General features: G+C 54.8%; 1 protein-coding gene across 1 annotated transcript; it reads right to left on the bottom strand.

Moving 5' to 3' along the window:
• Nucleotides 1-1224: 1224 nt before the first annotated feature.
• Nucleotides 1225-22360, bottom strand: MTHFS (methenyltetrahydrofolate synthetase). The gene is made up of 3 exons (XM_064158128.1): nt 22220-22360; nt 17093-17357; nt 1225-2068 (listed from the first exon to the last, which is right to left on the bottom strand). The coding sequence occupies exons 1-3, from the start codon at nt 22358-22360 to the stop codon at nt 1845-1847; spliced, it is 630 nt and encodes a 209-aa protein (XP_064014198.1). The 3' UTR covers nt 1225-1844.
• Nucleotides 22361-24247: the final 1887 nt, after the last annotated feature.

Consider the following 24247-nt stretch of genomic DNA (forward strand, 5'->3'; position numbering starts at 1 on the left):
TGGCACACCCCAGGTAGTGTGGAGGAAGTCTTAAGGATTCTGATTTGCAGCTGGTCCTTGAGACTCCATGTCTGTGTGAATGATGGCACAGAGCACTCTGGTGCAAGTAAACACACACTGATAACTGACCCTGGGGAGGGAGGGGGAGTTCAACAGGCACAGAACAAGTGAAGTTGCCCTGAAGAGGGAAGACAGCATTCTGGTGCTGAACCACTCTCCCGTCCCTGAGGACAGTGCAGAGGAGACCTCACTGCCTCTGCAGAGGGTTTTACTCAAAGGAAAGCTCATGAGCTTCCTCCTGATCTCCAGGATGATGTAAAGAGCTGGAGAACAAGCAACCTTCCACCAGAAAACTCACTCCATCCACAAAACCTGCTCCCTGAGCATCCCTTTAGCCCATGCTCCATGCAGCATTTTGCACGCTGTGTATGGGCCATGCCCAGAATGGGAGGCACTGAGGCAGTGTGAATGTACTTTGACAAGAGAAAGCTGGGTTTGGCCAGGGAGACCCAGAGAGCACTCACTGATCAACAGGAGCCAGCAGTGTGTCCTTGTGGCCAAGAAGGCCATGGGCATCCTGGGGTGGATTAGCAGAGCTCTGGTGAGTAGCTCAGAGAGGTTCTCCTGCCCCCCTGCTCTGCTCTGCCCTGGTGAGGCCACAACTGGAATACTGTGTCCAGTTCTGGGCCCCTCGGTTCAAGAAGGACCTCAGGGAACTGCTTGGGAGAGCCCAGCCCAGAGTCCCCAAGCTGCTGCAGGCAGTGAGCATCTCCTGGGAGGCCAGGCTGAGGGAGCTGGGGCTGGCAGCTGGCAGCAGAGCAGCCTGAGGGCTGCCCTCGGTGTTGCTGATAAAGATGTGCAGAGCAGTGCGGGGAGGACAGGGACAGGCTCTGCCCAGGGGTGGCCAAGGGCAGCACAAGGGGCACTGGGTGCCAGCTGGAGCAGAGCAGGTGCCACAGGAACAGGAGGGAACACTTTGTCACTGTGAGTGTGACAGAGTCCTGGAGCAGGCTGCCCAGAGAGGTTGTGGAGTCTCCTTCTCTGGAGACCTTCAAACCCTCCTGGATGTGTTCCTGTGAGACCTGCCCTGGGTCAGGGTGCTCCTGCTCTGGCAGGGGGGTTGGACTGGATGAGCTCTGAAGGCCCCTTCCAACCCTTACCAGTCTGTGATTCTGGGATCATTCAACTCTTGTCTTCAGAGGAAAGAGCCACACAGCAAAGGCATGGATGTGAACATTTTTAATTCAGAGGCACACTTCTTGTGCTAAGACATCTTCAAGGTGCCAAGCAGACAGTCACAATTACTGTACACACTTAAAATCAGTTCAGGGTTTTCCCAATCACCATTTTTTGCCTAGTTCACTGCAAGATTTACCTAGCACCTTCTTCTTGTGCTCATAGATGGACAGAGCAAGTACTGAGAACTTTCACCACCACCAGTACCTGATTCCAGAATGGACCCAGAACTACCAGCAGCAGACAGTTAAATTTTGGAACCAGAGTAATAACTGTGAAGTGGCTTGTTCCTCAAAAGCATGATGAGAAGAAATGGTCCTGAGCATACCAAACAGCCTCACATTCTTGCTCCTAGTGATTGTAGAGTAAGAATTTACACCAGGCATTAGAAGCAAATCAATGCAATCCTCACTACTATTAGCACATCTACATGGGTTGGGGATTTTTGTTCACATAAGCAGCAGAGTTCACTGCTCCCAAAGCCCTAACTGACTATTAAAGAGCCATGAGTGAAGGATCTTTGGCAGGACTCTCTGCTCAGGGTGGATCTTTGGCAGGTCCCTCTGCTCAGGATGGATCTTTGGCAGGTCCCTCCCTTCATGATACTTTCAGCAGTCTTCATAAAGGATTTCGTCTACTTGGACATCGTTTTCTGTCACAGGCACTGAGTCACAAATCTGCTCCCTAAAGGCCAAGGCAATGGTGTAAGGCTTCCCCCTGGGGTGTTTCATGCATCTTTCAAGGTAGGTATCATAATATCCTTTCCCTCTTCCCAGCCTGTTGCCTTTTCTGTCAAACCCAAGGCCTGGCATGAAGATCAGGTCAAGACCTCCTGTAGAAAAGTGGAATAAATGTTAGTGTTTGCCCTGTGGATTTCCTGCTGGCTTGAACTGCATCCAACTTCAGACAGGAGCAAAAATGCAAGCTCTGTGTTTTGCAGAATGCTTCCCTTTTCTTTGATCAGATGAAAAATACTCTGAACACTGAGCCTGTACATTTACATTTGCATCTTATCAAGTGCATACTGGATCAGCTGCAAAGTAATTAGACCTTGAGAAGCTAGAAGGAAAAGCCTACATTGTAACAAATTTCTTCTATCACTTTAACCCCACAGTTCCAAATACTGATGATTATGGCTCCAAATCCAGCAGAGACTGAACTCATGGAAATTAAATGCAGGAGGAACCAGAAAATCAAATGAACTTCAACATCAGGAACAACAATAGGGAAGGGAAATAAAATGAAGACATGTAAGAGAGAGAACATCTTTTGGGCACCCTTCTAGGATGTCACAAACCTTCACTGAACCTCCCAACCCCAAAAAAGCCTCCAGCACAATAGAGTCTGAAAATGGGCACTGCCCTCTTGGATCCAGCCCAAGACCTGCAGGCTGGTGTCAGTCTTGCCAGGTTTCTCCTTGCCCAAAGGACTTTGTTGCTGATCAGCCAGCAATGCTCCCAGATGCTCCAGGAGGTGTTCTGCTTGCCCACCCTGCATATGCCTCCTTCTGGGCTCCCCAGCACGGTTCTGAGACTGCACTTGTCGTGACTATGACATGGGCTCTGTGCCCACAGCTCCTGCAGCTGTGCAGCCCCATGCATGAAACCATACCCCTGACTTCGCTGAGTGTGGGCACAGGGCCCTGCTGATGTGGCCACCCAGGTGTCACTGGCACTGCTGAACACAGCAGAGCCAGAGCACAAAGTGATGTGCAGGCTTGCAGGTGGTCAGCGCTGCCAGCATGCTGCCTGGCACTGCCAGCCCCAGTGAAAGCCAGGCCTGCTGCAGGGGACAGCAGAAGAGTGCAAGCCTGGCTCCTTCCAGCCCAGCATTTGCTCCTGCAGACACAGCCCCAGGCTCTCCTACCAGCTCCCCGCCGAGGCACCGCTGTGCTGCTCTGCCACAAAGCCTCACAGCTCAGGGAGCTCTGGGCTGGAGATGGCACAAAAAGCCCCAGCGCTGCCGCAGGGCCATGCAGGCATCACCTGGGACCGAAAGGGAAGCGACAGGCAAGCTCTGTGCGGTGTGGGCAGCACCAGCCTGTGCCACTTGGCACTGCAGGTACAGCCCTAGCTGCCGAGCCCTGCCGGGGCACACAGCAGCCTGCCTGTGCTGCCTTGCCCACAGCTCCGCACTCACACCCTGGGCACCGAGGGAGCCTGCGGCAAGGCGAGGGCCAGCAGGCAGCTGTGCGAGCCGTGTGCCTCCTGCCTCCAGCAGCACAGCACAGCGGCAGCAGCCCCTCGCCGCTGCTCCCAACGGGACGCTGTCAGGTTGGGTTTGTTCCCTAGGGAAGGATCTTCTTCTCGCACCTCATTACCTCTCTTCTCCTTGCTCTGCCATTCCCGGCTGAAATGCCAGCTGGCGTCTCCAGAAGTGCTCCTGACAATGGTTAATTATAGAAGACTCCATCACACCGCACAGATACAGGTCACGGGAAGACTGCTGGGGACTTGTGCTGGCCTCGGAAGCAGCAGCCAGCAGGGTCCCCGTCCCGCTCCTCCCGGGTCCGAAGGGGCTGCACCAGTCCCCTGCCCTCACCTCCTCCTGCACCGCCAGCCAGCCCTACCGGCGGGACCCCGAATCGGCACCTCCTCAGCCCTCACTGCCGCTGGCTTTGTGGACACAGCAAAGTGCCTGGGACCCATCAGAGGGGGAGCTGTGACTCTCTTCATCCTCACCACCAAAGCTCTGAGAGGAGGAGGCCAGGCTGCAGCAGCTCCCCTGTCCCTGCTCACAGCGCCGACAGCTCCCGAGCTCCAGCCTGCAAGGCTTCAGTCAGCTCTGTGTGCCACCGTGCTGCTCCTCCAGCAGCAGCTGTGCGGCCTGAGCTTCTGCCTGCAGCACGGAAGTTTGTGCCCCATTTACTCCATCAGCACAAGGCTGGCTTGATGCTCCCAGCCTGGTACCCTGGGCAAGAAGCAGCTTCTCAGCAGCTGGGTTTTTTCCATGCACAGCTCACTCTGCAGGGGCAGGCAGGGACTTCCCCTGCTTTGTTTGGATGTAAATCATAGAACAGTCACAGAATGTTTTGACTTGGAAGGGACCTTTAAAAGATGATCAGAGAAGGTGTGGGAGCAGAAGACTCAGGACAAGAACAACATCCTGTTGAAAGGAGATGCACATTTCTGGTGCCCTGCACACCGTAAACACCACCAGCTCAGCTCCACAGCTCCTCTGCACAGCTGCCAAGTGTTTGACAGCTGCTGAGGCACAAGCAATGGGAGCTTGCCTAGCAAGGACCCCGATGGAGAAGGGACAAGGCCTCTCCAGGCAAACCTTACTTCCCAGAATGGGAAGGGCGCAGGAACCATCTGCCTGGGGATCTGCTGCCCCAGCACAGAGGGAAGAATTAACTCAATCACCTGATTTGGCTACTTTAAGTATCAGCTTTGGTTACAGGCAGGGCATGAGCCAGTGAGTTGGAGTAACTTGGAAAGCTGTAATTAGTGCCTGAGTCGTTACTGTAACTTTAATTACTGCCAGCACCAGCAGTCAGGCCTCTTGGGGAGGCGTTAGCTCAGATAGGCTCTGCAGGGCACAGAGCACCATCGTGTTCTCTAGTGACACAGCACCTCGCACTGCGCTGGGCCTTGGGCAGCAGCTGCACAGAAGGAAGCATTCCAATGACCCTGCAGCAAAGCCAATCCCTTCTCCTCCAAGGCTGCCTCAAAGCCCTCTCTCTCCCCAGATGGCCCCGGGTGCCCATCACACCGCCGCAGAGGCTGCTGCCAGCTTGCTGTTGCTCCCTGCCCTCTGGGAACAGCCTGCCTTTGGTTTCCAGGGAGCATCTCTGTCACACTGAGCAGAAGGGATCTGCCAGGTTCTGCCCACTACAGCTCTAGCCCAGACCCTACCCAAGTGCATGGCTCCTGGAAGGGCTGGGACTGCCTCCAGAGGAAACCAACTCACTCTCCCAGCTAAGCCCTGAGGAAGCCAGACACTTTTACACCCCCAAGCAAATGAGCAAAGCAGCAAAAGAATTCCCCTTGGCTGCCACTGGCAAACGTTTGGGAAAAGGCATTCAGCCCAAAGCCAGGATGCTGACTGCTGCCACCAGCACACAGGATGGCAGCCACAGGCAGTTCCACTGCCCAGCCTGATCCCAAACACTCTGCTGAAGTGCAAATGCAGTCCTTGAAACGGAAAGGCACCCTCGCCCGGCAATCGCTCACACCAGACAGCCTGTGACCATCAGCATCAGCTCAGCAGGAGTCCTCATCTCCTTGGAAACCTCAGTTACAACACAGGGCCAGATCCTCGGCGGCCGCGGCGCTGCTCCGCTGCCTCTTCCCCAGCCCCGGCAGCTACGCGACAGCTCCGCTGGGTTACCGGCACGAACGGGAGAAGAATCAGCTCTGCTCTCGTGTAGGGATTTGCTGTCGGTTGTTCACACGCAGCTCCCCGCCGGTGCTCGCTCCGGCTCTCCTCGGGAGCCCACACAGCTCCCAACAGCACTGGAAGTTGTGGCTCATACTGAAGTGAAAAGCAGCTCACCTTAAACTGCAGGCAGGAGCTCTTCCCCCAGGCGTTCCCCCTGCGTGAACACCTTTCGTTGTGTGCTGCCATAGCACTGCAAGGACTCACTCTTAGCTAACTACTCATGGACATGTCTTGCTTTAGACGGAGAACCAGAGGGATGCTTCCCTTTTTCACCCAGCCAGGCACAGGAACCAAAACTGAAGGTATCAAGTACAGATCCCACAGGCTGCATCCATGCTCCAGGGCACACCTGAGACCCACAAGGCTAATTTAGGGATCACAGAAGCACAGAACCGTAGGAGCTGAAAAGGACCTTGGAAGATCATCAAGTTCAACCCCACTGCCAGGGCAGGTCACACAGGAACACATCCAGACCACCTTGGAAAGGCTCCAGAGAAGGAGAGTCCACAACCTCTCTGAGCAGCCTGCTCCAGGGCTCTGCACCTTCACCATACACAGGTGTCTCCTCCTGGGTTCCAGCTTGTACCCATTGCTCCCTGTCCTGTCACTGGGCACCACTGAAAATAGCCTGGCACCTTCATCCTGACACCCACCCCTCAGCTATTGATAGGCATTGATCAGGTTCCCTCTCAGCCTTCTCCACACTAAGTAGCCTCAGGGCTCTCAGCCTCTCTTCACAGCAGAGATGTTCCAGTCCCCCAGTCACCCCCACAGCCTCCACTGGACTCTCCAGCAGCTCCCTGTCTCTCTTGAACTGGGGAGCCCAAAGCTGGACACAGAATTGCAGGTGTGGTCCCAGCAGGGCAGAACAGAAGGGGAAGAGAATCTTGCTGGAGCTGCTGGCCACACTTCTCTTGCTGCAGCTCAGAAAGCCATGCTTTAAGGGCAGGGGCACTCACCTGGTTTATTTTCCCTGTGGAATTGCAGGCACCTGCAAAGTTTTGCATCCTTCAGTGTTCTAAGAGCCATTTTAGCCCCTTCCATGCACACCCAGCACCTACCAATCTGATTTTTGCACGCACACAGATGCCAGGCAGCCTCTCTCCTCTGCCATCACACCCCCCAGGTGCCAGAGACAGCTCCTGTTACTGCTTCAGTAAGATACGTGGCAGAAAACAGAACCATCAGCAGAACCTAGAAAGCAGCAGCGAGCAGCTCAGCCTTTATCTGCCTGCTCCTCCACGTCACTGCTTTGTGTGAGCATGAAGCACTGCTCCTCACACTTGCCCTGCTGAACTGCAGCAGTGACCTACTCACACTGCTCCCGAGCAGCTCCAGGACAGCCATCAGCCAGACGGAGTTAACACAGCCAGTGGCAGCCACTCGCCCCCCGTTAAGCCTGCAGAGCACACCCAGCAGGCTGCCGAGCAGCTCCCGTGCTGCTCAGCTGGCTCCAGGCAAACACCTTCCCCCCTCGCCCATCTGCAACTCATTTAAAATCAAATTCTAGCAACCTGGGGCCAATGCCCTTGAAAGGTTAAGTGCACAGCACAGCACCAGCTGCACAGAATCACAGAATGGGCTGGGCTGGGCCCAGGGACCCCTTTAGGACCTCTCAAACTCATCCAGGCCAACGTCCCTGCACTCAGCAGGGACATCCTCCACTAGATCAGGTTGCTCAGAGCCCCATCAAGCCTGACCTTGAATATCTCCAGGGATGGTTCCTCAACCACCTCCCTGGGCAACCTGCAACTGCTGCAGCAGCCTCCTGGTGCAGAACTTGTTGCTCACATCCAATCTGTCAAACCTTAGCCTTGGTCCCGTCCCTGCAGGCCTTAGCAAACAGTCCCTCTGCAGCCTTCCTGCAGGCTCCCTTCAGGCACTGCCAGGCTGCAGGTCACCCTGGAGCCTTCTCCTCTTCAGGCTGACCCACCCCAGCCTGAGTCCTCACAGCAGAGCTGCTCCAGCCCCTGATCACTTTTGTGGCCTCCCCTGCACCCTCTCCATCAGGTCCAAGTTCTTCCTATGCTGAGGGCTCCAGAGCTGGACACAGCACTGCAGGTGAGGCCTCAGCAGCCCTGCACAAACAAAGCTCTCCTGCTCCACAAAGGAACATGCTGCCAGGTGTCAGGAGGGGTTCCACTGCCCAGGCCAGCACTGGTGTTCCACAAGCTGGGAGGGCTGTGTGAGGCTCTCACCACCACGCTCATGCCCCCTGAGGTTTAACTTACAGTCAGCTGAGCTCGACTCTCTCATTCTCAGAATCTGCCAAATGTCTACCCAAGAGAACACCTGGAGAAGCACTTCTGTGTCTCACTCTGTTTCAGCAAGTCTGCAGAAGGCCCTTAAAAAGCCCAGAATCACTCAGTGGCATCCACCCAAGTGCCTGGGTTTGCAAATTCAGAGTCGGTGACAGAACTGCCTGAAAATGCTTCAGCTGCCAGCCTGCAGCCAAGGACTTCTCTGCTCCGGCTACCCTGACGTGAGCAGAGCTGAGCAGGCTGGCTGGGACAGTGAGAAAGGGCTGGTTTGGAGGCTTGCAGCTGGGCTTTCCTGGCATTTGAACCCACCAAAGCGCTCTGAAACAAGGTGTAGCAAGGAGAGGGCAAATGGCATGGGAGCAGCTGACAGCACCTCAGTGCCTGCTGCTCCATCAGGGAACGCTGAGTGCAGATCTGCTCCCGCAGAGAAACAAGGCACTGGGGCTGGAACTGCGCTGGGATGGGCACAGCACTGCTGCAGCCCAGAGCCCGAGGAGCTGTGGGCAGCTGTAGGCGTCTGTACCTTGCACTCTGTAAGAGCCCAGGAGCTACACTTCCTGTGCTCTTCAGCTGAGCACCTACGTGCACCCTTCCACCCGGCACATGTGCACTACTTCACTTCCTCACTCCTCTTTTGCATGTTGCTGTCTGTGCATTTTTAAACCAAAATATGACCAAATGAATCATTCTGGGATTTTCTGGTCAATGCATCACGCATCACTATCAGTGTTTCCAGTGCCCTTTGACTCACTCAGCAGAGAGCCTATCGTACAACATGCCAAGTGCCTCTGAAATGCAAATGGTGAAGAGCTCAGCTTGGCTGTCAGTGAACAAACCTGGCTCCTGTGGGACTGGCACTGCTTGTTGGGAGCAGTGAGCAAGCCTGCAGGCAGAGTTTGCTTGACATGAAGAGTCAGCTGCCTGGGAGTGATGGCAGCTCCACTGCTAGTGTCACACACCTTAGCATCACAGCAGCTCAGAGCTCCTGCTTCTTGTAGCACAAGATTTTCTTCCATCTTTTGAAGCTTGCACAGCTTAACCCCCCTCAACTGTCCCTGGAATCCTCCACCTGCCTTGCTCCACTGCACAGGTTGGGCTGGAGCCCTTGCTCTCCTCTGGGTGTGAGTGCAATGTCTGCAATCTCTCTGCAATGGAGAAGCCCAGAACTGGACACAGCACTCAAGGTGTGTCCTGAGCAGTGCTGAGCACAGGAGCAGAAGAACCTCCCTTGTCCTGCTGCTCACACTGCTCCTGAGCCAGCCCAGGATGCCATTGGCTCTGCTGCCTCATCTTCAGCTCCTCTCTCCAAGCACCCTCAGGTTCCTTTCTGCCTGGCTGCTCTCAGCCACTCTGTCCCCAGCCTGTGTGCTGCTTGGGGGAAGCAAGTCTGCACTCCCCTGGTACACATCTGCTGTGCAGACTCCTGGCATGCTCCAGACATCAACCTAAGCCCTTATTTGCTTTTGAGAGACTCCTGTTTCTAGGAAACAGTCTGAAGAATGTGCCAGTGCCACTGTTCACACTCAGCAGCAGCCCTCTGAAACAAAGCACTCGAGAGCTTCTTGCAGGTAGATTGAAAGCCCTTCCACTTCTCTTTCAACTTTAATTGATTGCAGCAGAAGGAATCGTTTCAGCTGTTTCCTGAGCGCAGGGGAATGCTTTCTGCAAGAAGGGAAACATGGATGTGACACTGGAGATGATGGCAAGGAGAAGAGCTGCTTTAAACCCTTAATGGACTTGATGAAAGCAAAAAAGCTGCAGTGGTGCAGAGCTCTCAGCCCTCCAGGTTCACTGCAGTGTATCCCAGCACAGGTGGCACTAAAATGACACCACAGAGTGCCTACAGGTGAGTCTGCACCAAGGAAACTGAGGACATAAAGACAGCAAAGGGCTTCACCAAAGGGACACCACAGAAACACATCAACTCCTGCACTGGAACAGGTTGCCCAGGGAGGTTGTGGAGCACAGAAGCACAGAATGGGATCTTTGATCTTTGATCCCATTCTGTGCTTCTGTGTTCCACAGCCTCCCTGGAGATGTTCAGATCCAGGCTGGATGAGGCCTCAAGTGACCTGGCCTGGTCTATGGAACTGGATGATCATTGAGGTCACTTCCAACCTAAAGCATTCTATGATTCTAGGGCATCTTTTCAGAAGCCTGTCAAGGAAGGAGAGCCTTTGTAGTCCCTGCTGTGCCTGCTTCTGCAGAGGAGCACTGGTGGAAGATGGGCTAGCACTGTGGGCATGCAGCAGCAAACTGGGCACTGACTGCTGTGCATGTGGTGCAGACAGCGAGGGGAAGGGCAGAGCCCAGCTCCAGGGCAGAGCAAGCCCAGTGCCAGTGCTGGAGTCCTGCATCTCTCACCTGGAGGAGCAGAAAAGCCCTGAGGGAGCAGCTGCTATCACAGCTGGCTATAACTCCTGAAACATTTTATTTCCAAGCAAGAATTGTCTGGAACAGCCTCTGGTGAGGGTAAGAAAACAGGCAGAGGTCGCTAGAAGAAAACACAACAGATAGAACAGAGGTTTAACTAGCAGCTAATAATGAAGAGAAAGTCAAACATCCTCCTGTGCTCCTCATCACAGCAGAAGGAGCTGGCACCTGAAGCGAGAGCAGCCAACTTAGAATGAACACAAGGAGCAGAGTGTTTCACCATCGGTAGGGACACGATGGAGTAGCAGCAGCAGCAGGGACAGAACAGTTCCCATTACAGCTAACCAAGCACTGCAGCTCACAGCTGCCAGAGGCAGCAGGGCCAAGAGCTTAAGACAAATAAAATTAGCTGCTGTCCACAGGTAAAGGAACTTAAACTTGTTTGTAAGGGGCTAAGCTGGGGACTGCAGCTGCAGAGCTAGGAAGGAATTTCCATTCACAGGTTCACAGAACAGATCAGGTTGGAAAGGACCTTGAAGATCATCTTAGTTCCATCCCCTGCCATGGGCAGGGACACCTCCCACTGGACCAGGCCACTCAAGGCCTCATCCAACCTGCCCTTGATCACCTCCAGGGAGGGGACATCAACGACCTCGCTGGCAAACCTGTTCAGTGTCTCCCCACCCTGACTGTAAAGCCTGTCCTCATCTTTACTGCTGCACAGGTAGCACCCTGGGAGATTTCCTGGCTCCTGCAGAGCACAGGGGGCTGGATTGCATGTCCTGAGCTCTGCTGCTGGCTCCTGCAGAGCACAGGGGGCTGGATTGCATGTCCTGAGCTCTGCTGCTGGCTCCTGCAGAGCACAGGGGGCTGGATTGCATGTCCTGAGCTCTGCTGCTGGCTCCTGCAGAGCACAGGGGGCTGGATTGCATGTCCTGAGCTCTGCTGCTGTGCCAGGGGCAGCACCCTCTCTGCACAAGAAGGCTCAGCAGCAGGCTGTTGATGCCTGACTCTGAATTTGCCCTGCTGATGCACACCAGAGCACCATGCCTCCCTGTCACCAAGCAGAAGTTCCCTCCTAACTCCCAGTCATGTCATTAACAAACACATGCCATAAGAGCTGAGCTCCATTTCCAGGTTTGCTTCGTGCATGCTCCCAGGCTTCCCCCTGTGACCAGTGTGAGGAGATTTTAAATGACAAAGCATCCCTTGACACATTCTGGTTCTGTAAGTTTTAATCAAGGCTCCCAGAGGAGCAGAGAATCTAATAGTGCCTTCAATCACTTTACAATCTTGCTTGGTGTCTTTTTTGTTGGTTTTGTTTTTCCTTCCTAAGCAGGAATATTTAACATCTCTGCTCTTCACACACTCATATTTCATCTACTGCAGATACACTTCAGCCTGCACAGATTCCATTCAAGCACTCCCTGTTCCCCCTGTCTGTTATTCACCACACATCACTGTCAGAGTGATCAGCATCACCCTGCAGGCTCCCATTCTGCCTCCATGTGCAGCTCCACAACACAACACCCTCTGCTCTGCACTGCTGAGACCCCACCTGGAGTACTGTGTCCAGTGCTGGAGCCCCTGGGACAAGAGAGCTGTGGAGGTGCTGGAAGGGGTCCAGAGAAAGGCCACAAGCATGAGCTGCTTTGCTGTGAGGAAAGACTGAGGGAGTTGGGGCTGTGCAGTCTGGAGAGGAGAAGGCTTCCAGATGACCTTCTTGTGACCTTCCAGTATCTGAAGGGGGCTACAAGAAAGCTGGGGAGGGACTTTTTTGGCTGTCAGGTAGTGATAGGACTGGGGGGAATGGAACAAAGCCAGAAATGGGGAGATTCAGACTGGATGTTAGGAAGAAGTTCCTCAGCAGGAGGGTGGTGAGAGCCTGGCAGGGGTTTCCCAGGGAGGTGGTTGAGGCTCCATGGCTGGAGGTGTTTAAGGCCAAGCTGGCCGAGGCTGTGGCCAGCCTGATGTAGTGTGAGGTGTCCCTGGGCATGGCAGGGGGGTTGGAACTGGCTGCTCCTTGTGGTGCCTTCCAATCCTGTCTCTCTGATGGAGCTGGAGCAGATCAGGCCTCTGTGTGCTGCAGGACACAGCACTGCCCCCTCACACCACTTGGGCTTCCTAGGCCCTATTTTGAAACTCTCCCACGGCAGGTGCATGGTGTGGTGGAGGGAAGGGGAAACCCATTCTCTTTCTCTTACCTCCCATGGTATTTCACAGCTGTAAGCCAAACCTGCTCCTCTTAAGTCTGCACTGCCACCACTCAGTCATACTTTTAAAGGAGTGTGCTAAGATCTGGAATAACTCAGCACACTGATGGCAGCACAAGGCCACCAGTGCCAGTTGCAAAGGCAGCCTCTTTGAAGGGATGAATAAAGAGCAGGAGTTCAAAGGCAGATGGGAAAGAGCTGCTGCAGTGAACTCTTTCTGCAGGGCACATCCCAATGGCAGTTTGAAATTACAGAATCTCAGAATGGCTCAGGTTGGAAAGGGCCTCAGAGCTCAGGTGTCTGTCTCCATGCCATGGCAGGAGAGGCCTGCAGCTCAGGCAGCAGAAGCACATGAGCAAGCACCTACCTGTCAGCAAACAGCCTTGAAAGAGCCCAGACCACTGCCCCTCGGCTCACCTCGGGCTGCTGGGTCACATCTGTACACCAGCCTGCTCCTTGTCTTTCTTAGCAGCACCTCACCATCCACCAGGGCAAGCACACTCACATCCATCATCTCTACCAACTCAGTTTTCATCCAAACCAAAGCATCTAGCCCAGCACTCCTCTCCTCCTCACCCAGGTGAGTGTTTTAAAAGTAGTCCATAACTTATCACACACCTCTAACTGCCCAGCAGCAGCTCAGTTCAGTGAGGGACATTTCAGCCTAGTGTCTGCTCAGGTCCAAGACTTGCAGCTGACATCCCTCTCCATTCATGCCTGGCCTCCTGGCTTCCTTCTGAGAAGCCACCTCCATGGGTTTACCATCTGCAGCTTCCCAACAAGGACAGTCTCTTTTTCAGAGGAACACCTTAAGGTTTTCACCCAGAGGTCCCAGGATAAGTTTAAGTAAGAGTAAATAACAGGAAAGAGGAGGAAACCCACGTGCAGCCCCCTGCATCACACCACCTCCCTAACCCACACCCAAACAGGGCTGCTGGGGAAGTGTCCTTTACGTTTCTGTAGGAGTTGTGCTTAAAAACAGTTAAAAGCAGCAGGGCTTTATCTGATCTTCCCCTCCCAGAGTTGTGCAAGGTGTCTGCATTCCAGTAAACAAGGGCTGCAGCCTGCCTGGGCGTTCAGCAGCCTATGACCTTGGGAAAACCTGACACCAGGGCACATTTTGATGGGCTGGGATCCAACAGGGAGCTGCTACCTATCAGGAAAGCGTCCTGCTGCTTTGCTTCAGAAATTGCCCAACTCCTTCAGTGTGCATAGGTGGAAATGAACCTACCTGATCGATTCCTTGACTCCATGACTCTAAGCCACAGAATCACAAAATCACAGCTTGGCTCAGACTGGAAGGGAGCTCAGAGCTCAGCTGCTCCAACCTCCTCACCATGCCCAAGGACAGCTCTCAGCTACACTCATCCAGCCTGGCCTTGAATACTTCCATGGAGAAGCCATCCACAGCCTCCCTGGGCAGCCTGTGCCAGTCTCAGCACCCTTCTGCTGAACAACTTCTTCCTCAGCTCCACTCTAACCCTGCTCTGCCTCAGCTCCAAATCATTCCCCCTTGGCCTGTCTCCAGACACCCTCAGCACAAGACCCTCTGCAGCCCTCCTGTAGGATCCCTCCAGGCACGGGCAGGCAGCTCTGAGCTCCCCCTGGAGTCTCCTCAGCCCTTCCCCAGTCAAGTATCTGCACTTCTGGCACCTTTGCCCTTCCTGCTCCTGTGGCCACTTTCACAGGACAATTGCTGTCACACATGCAGCATGGAGAAGGTGACAGACTTGCTACAAGTGCACTGCTCTTTGCTCATGCCAACAGCTGTGATTGTCTGGGCCCTGTCAGGATGAAAATGGCAAAGCCTGGCTGAGCACTGCCAAAGGCAGAGAAACTCAAGGCAAAGCTTGTACCTCGTCTGCTCGAGCTGCTCTGCACACCCAGCCCGCTGCAGTTCTAAGGGCAGTGTGAATTTAAGCTTTTTGTAATGCAAAACGAATCCCTCAGAAGTGACATAACTTATTTATGTACCTGCAGGCTGTTTCTTGGAAATTACAGAGCACCTTCTGCCAGCAGCAGGAACATTACTGCTGGAACACCGTGTTAGCTCCTTCTAACGGGTGCAGTGCCTCAGATCACCACCCTGTTTGATAACATCACACAGACAAACGCCTCAGCCGTGCATAATGCCAACGGCAGAGCAGGGATGTAGCAGGAAGGCAATTTGCATTCCTGCAAGGGTACTGAAGTGCAAAACGTCCCAGAACCACGGAACCTCCAGAGAGCAGCCTCTGCCACAGCAGGGTCACCCAGAACACATCCAGACCACTTTGGAAAGGCTCCAGAGAAGGAGACTCCACAACCTCTCTGGGCAGCCTGCTCCCGGGCTCTGCCACCCTCACCATACAGAATTGTCTCCTTCTGTTGAGGTGCCACCTCCTGGGTTCCAGCTTGTACCCACTGCTCCCTGTCCTGTCACTGGGCACCACTGAAAAGAGCCTGGCACCTTCATCCTGACACCCAGCCCTCAGCTACTGATAGACATTGACCAGGTCCCCTCTCAGCCTTCTCCTCTCCAGGCTGACCAGCCCCAGGCCTCTCAGTTTTTCTGTGGGCAGGGGCAGTCTGCTCTGCAGTAGTGAAAAAACACTCCACCGATGCCCCAAACTACAGAAACTGGTCAAGGATACAGGACCAAGCTCTGCCTCCCAGCCCTGGCAGAACTATTGCTAAATTGCTGAGTACAAACAGACTAAAATGCAGCTTCAGACAGAACTGGCCTGACGTGGACAGGCACCAGTTGGCACAACTGTTCTCTTGGCACCTCTCTGCAGACTGCAGTGACTCTTCTGGCATTGCTCTCTGCCCATAACCAGACCCTGGTGCAGACAACAGAACAGCAGACCCAGAAGTAGGCAGTCTCTGCCCTTCCCCATCTTCACTGCCTGGCACCTGGCCAGTCCCCAGCAGGTACATCTGGGCACACTCCACCTCAGGCAGTCCCTGCTGCCACCACACCTAAACCTGTTGTGTGATCTTGTTCAAGTCAGCAGACTACATCAGTTTGTCCCAAGGGCTTGAACTCAGCTTAGGAAACAAAACCCTGGACCTTTTCAGGGTTATCTTCACAAGTCCCTAAATCTCACCAAGAGACACCGTCTGGGGACAAAAAGAAAGGTGACAGAACAAGAGGAAGTGGCCTGAAATTGTGCCAGGGGAGGGTTAGGCTGGAGAGTAGGAAAAATTGGTCAGACTTTGGAACAGGCTGTCCAGGGAGGTGGTGGAGTCCCCATCCCTGGAGGCATTCAAGAAACCTGTGGCCATGGCTTTTGGGGACATGGTTTAGTTAGCAGTATTGGGTTGATACTGGGCTGGATGATCTCAGAGGACTTTTCCAACCCACACAATTCTCTGACTAAGAAAACAAGTAGCAGTGACAAATAGGCAATGCAGAGAAGATGGCTGCATGAGGCAGTGAAAGCCCTTGCTAGCTCAAGTATGGCCACAGAAAGGATTCTGAGTTAGGAAAGAAGCAGAGAGCAAAAATCGAAGAGAAACAAACACAGTGAAAGGTTCTGGGAAAGAGCATTGACATCCCAAAGCAAACACAGCCCAGGGGCAGCCAGAGGCAGGGAAATGTTGTGCTCCTTCAGAAAGCATTCAGGAGCTGGTGAGCCTGAGGGGTCAGTTTCCACCCAGAGGAAATGCTCCCAGGCTGAGGGTTAAAGCATGAGTTCCATGTCAGTGTCGCAGCAATGCCATGAAGCTGCTCTGCAGATGGTGTGGGAAGGTACTGGTGTGCTTGCAGCAGGGGTGCAAGTAGTGAGTGCAGACACAGAAAGGTTGTCTGCAAGGCTGCAGAGGTTGGAGAACTCTAAGGTAAGAAAGAGAGGGGCTGGGACCAAACCCCACATGCCCTTAGCTAGATCTAGAGCCCAAACCCACGTGCCCTTAGCTAGCTCTAAAGAAGCCCAAACCCACATGCCCTTAGCTAGATCTAAATGAACTTTTAACTCCTCACCCCTGAGAAGAATGCAGTGGCTCAGGCAGCATTATTAGATCAGTATAACACTGTGGGAGAACACTGATGGAAAAGACTGCAATATTCAGCCAGGCCTACAAGAAAGGCCTTTGCCTTTCAGTCCAAGGTCTCAGTCCAGGAGCTGCTCTGCACGGGCAGGCTCCACAGCAGCACTGTGAATCACCCATGCCATACAACCTGAAGGATCCAAGATTTCAGACAGTTCTCCCCTCAGCTGACAGACATCACCTGAAAAGTTCCCTACCCCTTCAGGCAGTGCAAACTAAGTTCTTAGAGTGCACCCTAAAACTGGGAATGCCCAAGCCACCCCCAGCAAGCCTCTCTCCTTCACCAGCCTCTGTGCTATGCTTGCCAAGACTGCACTGAAGATGCCTGTGAGTGGGACCAAGGAGTTGGCTTCCCTGGGGGGCTGAGCTTCCTTCAGCTGGATTAGCTGTGGGGCTTTGCTCCTGCCCTGCTGGCACGTCCTAGTGGTGGCACAGGGTAGAAAAAAGGAGGCAAGAGAGAAGATTCACTGCCTTCAGCACCTCCCCAGCATGCCAAACCAAGTGTAACATCTCCTCTTGCTATTGGACTATTTCTTGCTCACCTGCAGCTTGCTCCTACTGAAGAGCTCCACAATGTATGCAGAAAATACTCACCAGCAGCAAGAGCCTCCTCTCTTGCAGTGTCATCATCACCAGGCTGAAGAATATTCCAGGATGTCAGAGCAAGGGAAGAGATGTCCTCAGCTGACAGCAGCTTCAGCATGTCCATGTGGTTGCTCTGGGGCTTGTAGCGTGGGATAAAGCACTCCTTCCTTTGCTTAAAAATGTCCTGGATGATTTCTTCAGTCTGGATTTCATCTGGCATGCTCAGGAAGATTGCAATTCTCTTGGACTCTTTGTACTTGGGATGGCCAAGCACCTACATGGGAAAGGGATGCAAGTGGCTTAGGAAAACATGATGAAAAGGTGGAGTTAATTTATTTTAGCACACGACTGGAGGCAGACAGCAACTGGAAGGGGCAGGGACACGCAGCCTGGTGCGTCCATCACCAAGAGGACAGCCTGGCTTTGTTTCCTACACCAGCACTTGTGACAGCAGCAGAGCCAAAATGGGCACCTAGTGAATATAGCAGCATGGGATTGGGGCAGCAACTAGCAATTTTGGAGGCAGCCTCCTGACTCTTTAAATATTTAGGGTTGTTGAGTCTAGAGTCAAGAAGGCTCTGGAGAGAGTTTATTGTGGCCTCTCAACATGTAAAGAGGACTTATAGGAAAGATGTGTGCAGACCCTTCAGTAGAGCCTGCTGCACCAATTCTGGAGCCCCCAGCACAAGCAGGACATGGAGGAGGCCACCAAGATGCTGAGAGGGCTGCAGCAGCTCTGCTCTGAGCACAGGCTGAGAGAGTTGGGGCTCTGCAGCCTGCAGAGGAGAAGGCTTCCAGGAGAGCTTGGAGTGGACTTGCAGGAGGGCTAGGGAGGGACTATTGAGAAGGTCTGGGAATGGCAGGAGGAGGAATGGGTTTGAAGTGGCAGAGGGGAGATTGAAACTGGATGTTAGGAAGAAGTTGTTTGCAGTGAGGGTGGTGAGACACTGGCACAGGTTGCCCAGGGAGGTTGTGGAGCACAAAAGCACGGAATGGGATCTTCAGTCTTCAATCACAGCCTGTGCTTCTGTGCTCCACAGCCTCCCAGGAGGTGTTCAAGGCCAGGCCGGATGAGGCCTTCAGCAACCTGTTCTAGTGGGAGGTGTCCCTGCCTGTGGCAGGGAGTTGGAACTGGCTGAGCTTTGAGGTCCCTTCCAACCTGAACCATTCTGTGATCCTGTGACCAGGGGCGATGGCTTTCAACTAAAAGAGGGGAGATGACTACATTTCAAGCAGATTTGTTTCCTGTTTGTTCATCACATCTGGGCAAGACAAACAGCAATGTGTGCTGTCTCGCTGCAAAGTGATTTGTTTTTCTTCTACCACTTGCAAAAACCTGTCAAAACTTCAGACAGCTGAGAAAGTGCTCATCTGTGGAACAGGGCACAAAGGCTCTGCTCCCTGTTTGCACAACTGAAGGCTAACCTGCTCTGCTCTGCTCAGCAGGGCCTTTGCCCTGGCCCTCTTCTGACAGATAAATGCCCCTGCCCCCCTCCAGCTTCACATAAGCTGCTCATGCCCTTGTTTTTTATTCTTTCCAGCACAGCAGTTAAAAGTCCAGGTGAAATACTGAGAATAGACACATTTTTGTAAGGAAAAAAACACACCAAACCAACCAACCAAACAAACAAACAAACAAAAGAAGTAAAATAAGACAAGATAAAATAAAATAGTAAAATAAAAGAAAGTAAAGGAAACAGAACAAAACAAGCACTCTGGAGCAAATTATGGTCATGTGCTGCTTGGCCATAGAAACATCCTAACATCTCCAAATCCTATTTTACTTCTCTTTGTCACTTGCCCACCCTTACAGATGGATTTTCCAGTGATGAACAGGCAGTCACAGAATCACAGAACGTGAAGCCCAGGCAGCTGAAGCTGGCAGTGCAGCCACTGCTGCGCCACAGCCGCTGCAGGAGCAGCCAGAGCAGCTCCGGCAGTGCTGCAGTCACCAGCCTGGGCCACACTCTGCTTTCACCCACTGCCATACTGCTGCTAGCCAGGACAGCTCATGGACACCTGGCCCAGGCTGTCTGCCCACACAGCAGTGACCACAGCCCTGAGTCACAGCTCCGGCAGATGAGCACTGCTGGGCTTAGCTGTGGAAGGGTAAAGGCTTCACAGAATGGCTCAGGTTGGAAGGGAGCTCAGAGCTCAGCTGCTGCAATCTCCCCACTGTGCCCAGGGACACCTCTCAGCTACACTCAGCTGCTCAAGGACTCATCCAGCCTGGCCTCAAGACCCCCAGGCAGGAGGCAGCCACAGCCTCCATGGGCAGCCTGTGCCAGAGTCTCAGCACCCTCCTGCTGAACAACTTCTTCCTCAGCTCCACTCTAACCCTGCTCTGCCTCAGCTCCAAACCACTCCCCCTTGGCCTGTTTCAGACCCCCTCAGCACAAGTCCCTCTGCAGCCTTCCTGCAGGATCCCTTCAGGCACTGGCAGCAGCTCTGAGGTCCCCCTGGAGCCTTCTCCTCTGCAGCTCCCTCAGCCTGTGCTCACAGCAGAGCTGCTGCAGCCCTTGGAGCATCTTTGTGGCCTCCTCTCGACTGCCTCCAGCAGCCCTGTGCCCTTCTGCTGGGGACACCAGGAGTGAAGGCAGCAGTGGATGTGAGGCCTTAACAGAACACAGTCAAGGGGCAGAATCCCCTCTCTAAGCCCCTGACCAACACAATTTCCAGGCAGCTCTTTGAAAGAACAAAGTGCAGCCTGTGACTGATGTTGAGGGCCTCCAGAACCAAAATTTATCACTGCTTTGGGGAAAAGGGAAACAGCCACAGAACTCTCCTCTTGCAAAGTGGTGCTGTGTCTTGTGGGCACCACAGGTCCAACATGCTCCACCATGCCCAAGCCAGACAGTGATGATGCTGTGTAGGACAAGAAGGAGGCTGAAGACACAAAGCCACATGCTAGCAGGAAGGCAGCACCTCGGGGGGCAGAGCTGTGAAGAGGAAGCTGCTACGGCTGGGATCAGTTTCCAAGAAGACTGCAAACATTTCCACACCTCACAAACATTACCTGCCCTTTGCTCACTGCCCCATAGCAACTTCTGCAGCACCAGAGCAGGCAGGCAGCAGCACTTTGATCATCACCACAGAAAAAGAACAACCATCCAGCAGCTAATTAAACACAGGCAGCTTGCTCAGCCTGCAAAGCTGCTTCACCCTGAATGCAAACATTTTATGACTGAGGCTGTTGTTCAGGTGTTAGAAAACAACTGCTCACTTTCAGGAGCTGCAAGCACTGATCTATGTTCTAAAGCTGCCTTTGCAGCCCTATGTAGGTCCAAGTATTCTCTCAAGAATTTCTTCCACCCTGCTGGGTCACCCTCCTGTTAAGGAAAGACCTGAGCTAGATTGCATAGTCCTGCTCTGGCAGGGGGGTTGGACTCGATCATCTCTGGGTCCCTTCCAACCCCTGACATTTGTGATGCTCTGAACTACTTTCTGCCACTTGTGCAGGGCCCCTGTCTCAAGGAAGCTCAGGAGTTTCAACTTGTGAGAGATATGAAGATGGCAAGATGACAGCAATTCCTCTGTCACATTTCCTGATGCCTTCTCAATGAACAAAGCAGAAACTCTACCTTTCCATGTGCTCTCTAGCCCACTCTTTTAGCACAAATGCAAGCCCTGGGGCTGGGTTTGTCAGCTGCAGCTAGACAAAGAATAGAATAGAATAGAATAGAATAGAATAGAATAGAATAGAATAGAATAGAATAGAATAGAATAGAATAAGCCAGGTTGGAAGAGACCTCCAAGCTCATCCAGTCCAAACTAGCACCCAGCTCTGGCCAAGCAACCAGACCATGACACTAAGTGTCCCAGACAGGCTTGGCTTCAACACCTCCAGCCACAGCCACTCCACCACCTCCCTGGGCAGCCCATTCCAGTGCCAATCACTCTCTCTGACAACAACTTCCTCCTAACACCCAGCCTAGACCTGCCCTGGCACAGCTTGAGGCTCTGTCCCCTTCTTCTGTTGCTGGCTGCCTGGCAGCAGAGCCCAACCCCACCTGGCTACAGCCTCCCTGCAGGTAGCTGCAGGCAGCAATCAGCTCTGCCCTGAGCCTCCTCTGCTGCAGGCTGCACACCCCCAGCTCCCTCAGCCTCTCCTCACAGGGCTGTGCTCCAGGCCCCTCCCCAGCCTTGCTGCCCCTCTCCAAACACCTTCCAGCACCTCAACATCTCTCTTGAATTGAGGGGCCCAGAGCTGGACACAGCACTCCAGGTGTGTCCTGAGCAGCGCTGAGCACAGGGGCAGCACAGGAACAGTACGAATGCAGAACACATCTGCAAGCACCTGCTGGTGTGGCAACAACGACAACAAAAAAGGACTCTTCTCTGCTAGATGCAGTCACTGCCAGCTACAACTTTATTGTGTTAATGGAAACGATAAAAGGCAGCGATGTAAGGACGCTGCAATCCAAACATGCCCCTTCCAAAGTCCCTGCCAGCACACGCTGTGCCAGGACACCAGTTAAGTGAAGCCTGCTTATCTTTGGAGGTACAAAAATCGCGTTAGAGATGAAATCGCAGGGCAGAAGTAGCACTGAAAAGGCAGAGAAGGGCACCGACCGCCTGCGAGGCAGAGCCCAGAGCCAGGCGGCTGCTGGTTGCGGCCCATGGAGCTAGCCCGGTGGGGCACGGGGCACACCGTGCACAGACACCAGGAGCCACCGGGCCCCACCAGGAGCTGCTTCGGGGTTCCGACAGTTGGCCTGTTTCACACACACACACACACACGCTCCCCCCGCACCATTAACGGGCCGAAGGCTGCCGCTGCTCCCCGCAGCCGCTGCGCTGCCCGGCGCCGCCAGCCTGCTCCCCGCCTGCCTGCTCCCCGCCTGCCTGCTCCCCGCCAGCCTGCTCCCCGCCAGCCGCGGCGAGGAGGAGGAGAGCAGGGCCGAGGCCGAGCTCCTCTCCCCCGCTCGGCGCACTGGCCCGGGACGGCCGGGGCGGCCTCCGAGGAGCCGGCAGGTCCCCTGAGTCACCGCTCCGGTCCCCGTGCGGGGTCCGGAAAGTCCCCGGCGGGCTTCCCCGCGCCGGATCGGGGCCGGGCTCGGCTGCTCGGCCCTCCCCCGCCCCCGGCCGCTCTTCCTGGAAGCCGCCGCTCGGCGCGGAGCCGCGGCCCGCACCCACCTTGCGAGTCAGCAGGCGGGACTGGCGCTGCCTCTCCGCCGCGCCCAGCGCCCGCAGCCGCTGCCGCAGCTCGGCCCGCAGCGCCCGCTTGGCCGCCCGCAGCGCCGCCGCCATCTCCTCGCCCTTCCCCGGCGGCTCCATGCGCACACTGCGCGGTGCTGGCCTCGCCCTGGCGGGCCCTGGGGGCGGCGGCACGGCCGGGCAGGGCTCCCGGGGGCGGCCCGCAGCCAGGACCCATCGCCGGCAGGCAGCGGCCGCGGGGTCACTCTGCGCGGGCACGGCCGCGGCCCCGCCAGCCACCAGCCATGGCACCGCCAGCCACGGCCCCGCCAGCCACCAGCCATGGCACCGCCAGCCACGGCTGCCCCGGAGGCTGCCGGAGGACAGCCTGGGCCGGGCTCGGCACAGCCTGGCTTGCTCGGGGTTTTCGGTGTGTGGCACCGATGCCGAGGAACTTCCCCTTTGTTCATTTGGCTGTGGAAAGGGAAGTCACCTCTCGGCGGGTATTTTGCTGCGCTCTACCGAAGGGTTTCACTGCCTGTAGCCCCTGCCCCGGGGCCTGCCGTGTACAGGAGCGCTGCGGCCGCGGCCCGGGGTGCCATGGGCGCTGCAGCTCCCGGGGAAGGTGAGCAGGCTGCCCCCGCCGAGGCCGGGGGACACACCGGGGGCTTCGCTGCGGCACTCTGACCCAGCCTGCCTTTTAAGTGCAGAGAGGGATGCGTCTGCGGGAGAAGAGTTACCGTCACAGACCGATTCAACGTGGCCTCTGATGGCACCACAGTTTGGCTGCTGAGCACATTGATGAATCACAGAATCGGGCTGGAAAAGAGCTCCAGGCTCAGCCAGCCCAACCTAGCACCCAGCCCTGGCCAACCAACCAGACCATGGCACTAAGTGCCCCAGCCAGGCTTGGCTGCAACACCTCCAGACACAGCCACTCCACCACCTCCCTGGGCAGCCCATTCCAATGCCAATCACTCTCTCTGACAACAACTTCCTAACAACATCCAGCCTAGACCTGCCCTGGCACAGCTTGAGACTATGTCCCCTTCTTCTGTTGCTGGCTGCCTGGCAGCAGAGCCCAACCCCACCTGGCTACAGCCTCCCTGCAGGCAGCTGCAGACAGCAATCAGCTCTGCCCTGAGCCTCCTCTGCTGCAGGCTGCACACCCCCAGCTCCCTCAGCCTCTCCTCACAGGGCTGTGCTCCAGGCCCCTCCCCAGCCTTGCTGCCCTTCTCTGGGCACCTTTCAGCACCTCAGCATCTCCCTGCAATGGAGGAGCCCAGAACTGGATGCAGTCTGCAGCTCTCTGACCCCTTTTGCTCTAGAAGCATCATCACACAGTGTAGTGTGGTTCTGTGTTGTCCTGTGCATTGCCTGGCAGCTGTAAGGATCCTTCCAGCAGCAGTTGCCCAAGGCCTGGCACACACTGGCACTGATAGATGACTTCGTGGTACATCTCACCACTGCTTTTCCTGCTCTTAGAGGTTGTGTCCTGGTGAAGATAACCTGGAGCCCACTGGCCTGTTACTGTTAAAGCCAGGCCTTACCCTGAAGGCAAGTGGTAGATTGTGAAGGGGTGGGTTAGGCTGTCATGTTTCATGTAAAATTGGTCGTCCCCAGTGTAAAATAGGTTACCAGATTAGTGGAAAAGGAAGTGACTGTGGTATTAATAGGCTGGTGTTAGCCACTGCAGACTGTGCTCACAAAAAGAACTGAGTAAGAATTGCAGTTCCTGTCCCAGAGCTTTGGACTACAAGCTAATAACTGTATGTTCAGCCCTGGTTTTAAATGTCACCTCTCACAGGGGCTTCCTCAGCAGCTCTGGAGGTGGGCACTTGCAGGACACTGTCCCCTGCCCGAGGCATGCAGATGTCTTGTCCTCAGCAGCGTGTCTCAGCAGCCTGCCAGGCGTGTGAGATTGTCCTGCATGTGTTCAGTGGGGAAAGAGGGGAAGGGGGAGAACACAGACTCTAGAACAGCTCAGGTTGGAAGGGAAAGGGCTGAAAGATTGCCACTCCAGACTCC

Source organism: Pogoniulus pusillus, chromosome 17 (assembly GCF_015220805.1).
Source record: "Pogoniulus pusillus isolate bPogPus1 chromosome 17, bPogPus1.pri, whole genome shotgun sequence".
NCBI lineage: Eukaryota > Metazoa > Chordata > Aves > Piciformes > Lybiidae > Pogoniulus > Pogoniulus pusillus.

Coding starts and splice junctions, on each gene's coding strand:
- MTHFS (XM_064158128.1), bottom strand. CDS start 22,360: ATGGAGCCGCCGGGGAAGGGCGAGGAGATGGCGGCGGCGCTGCGGGCG. Junction 17,358..22,219: donor CCCGCCTGCTGACTCGCAAG/GTGGGTGCGGGC, acceptor TTTCCCATGTAG/GTGCTTGGCCATCCCAAGTA. Junction 2,069..17,092: donor AGAGGAGGCTCTTGCTGCTG/GTGAGTATTTTC, acceptor ACTTTTCTACAG/GAGGTCTTGACCTGATCTTC.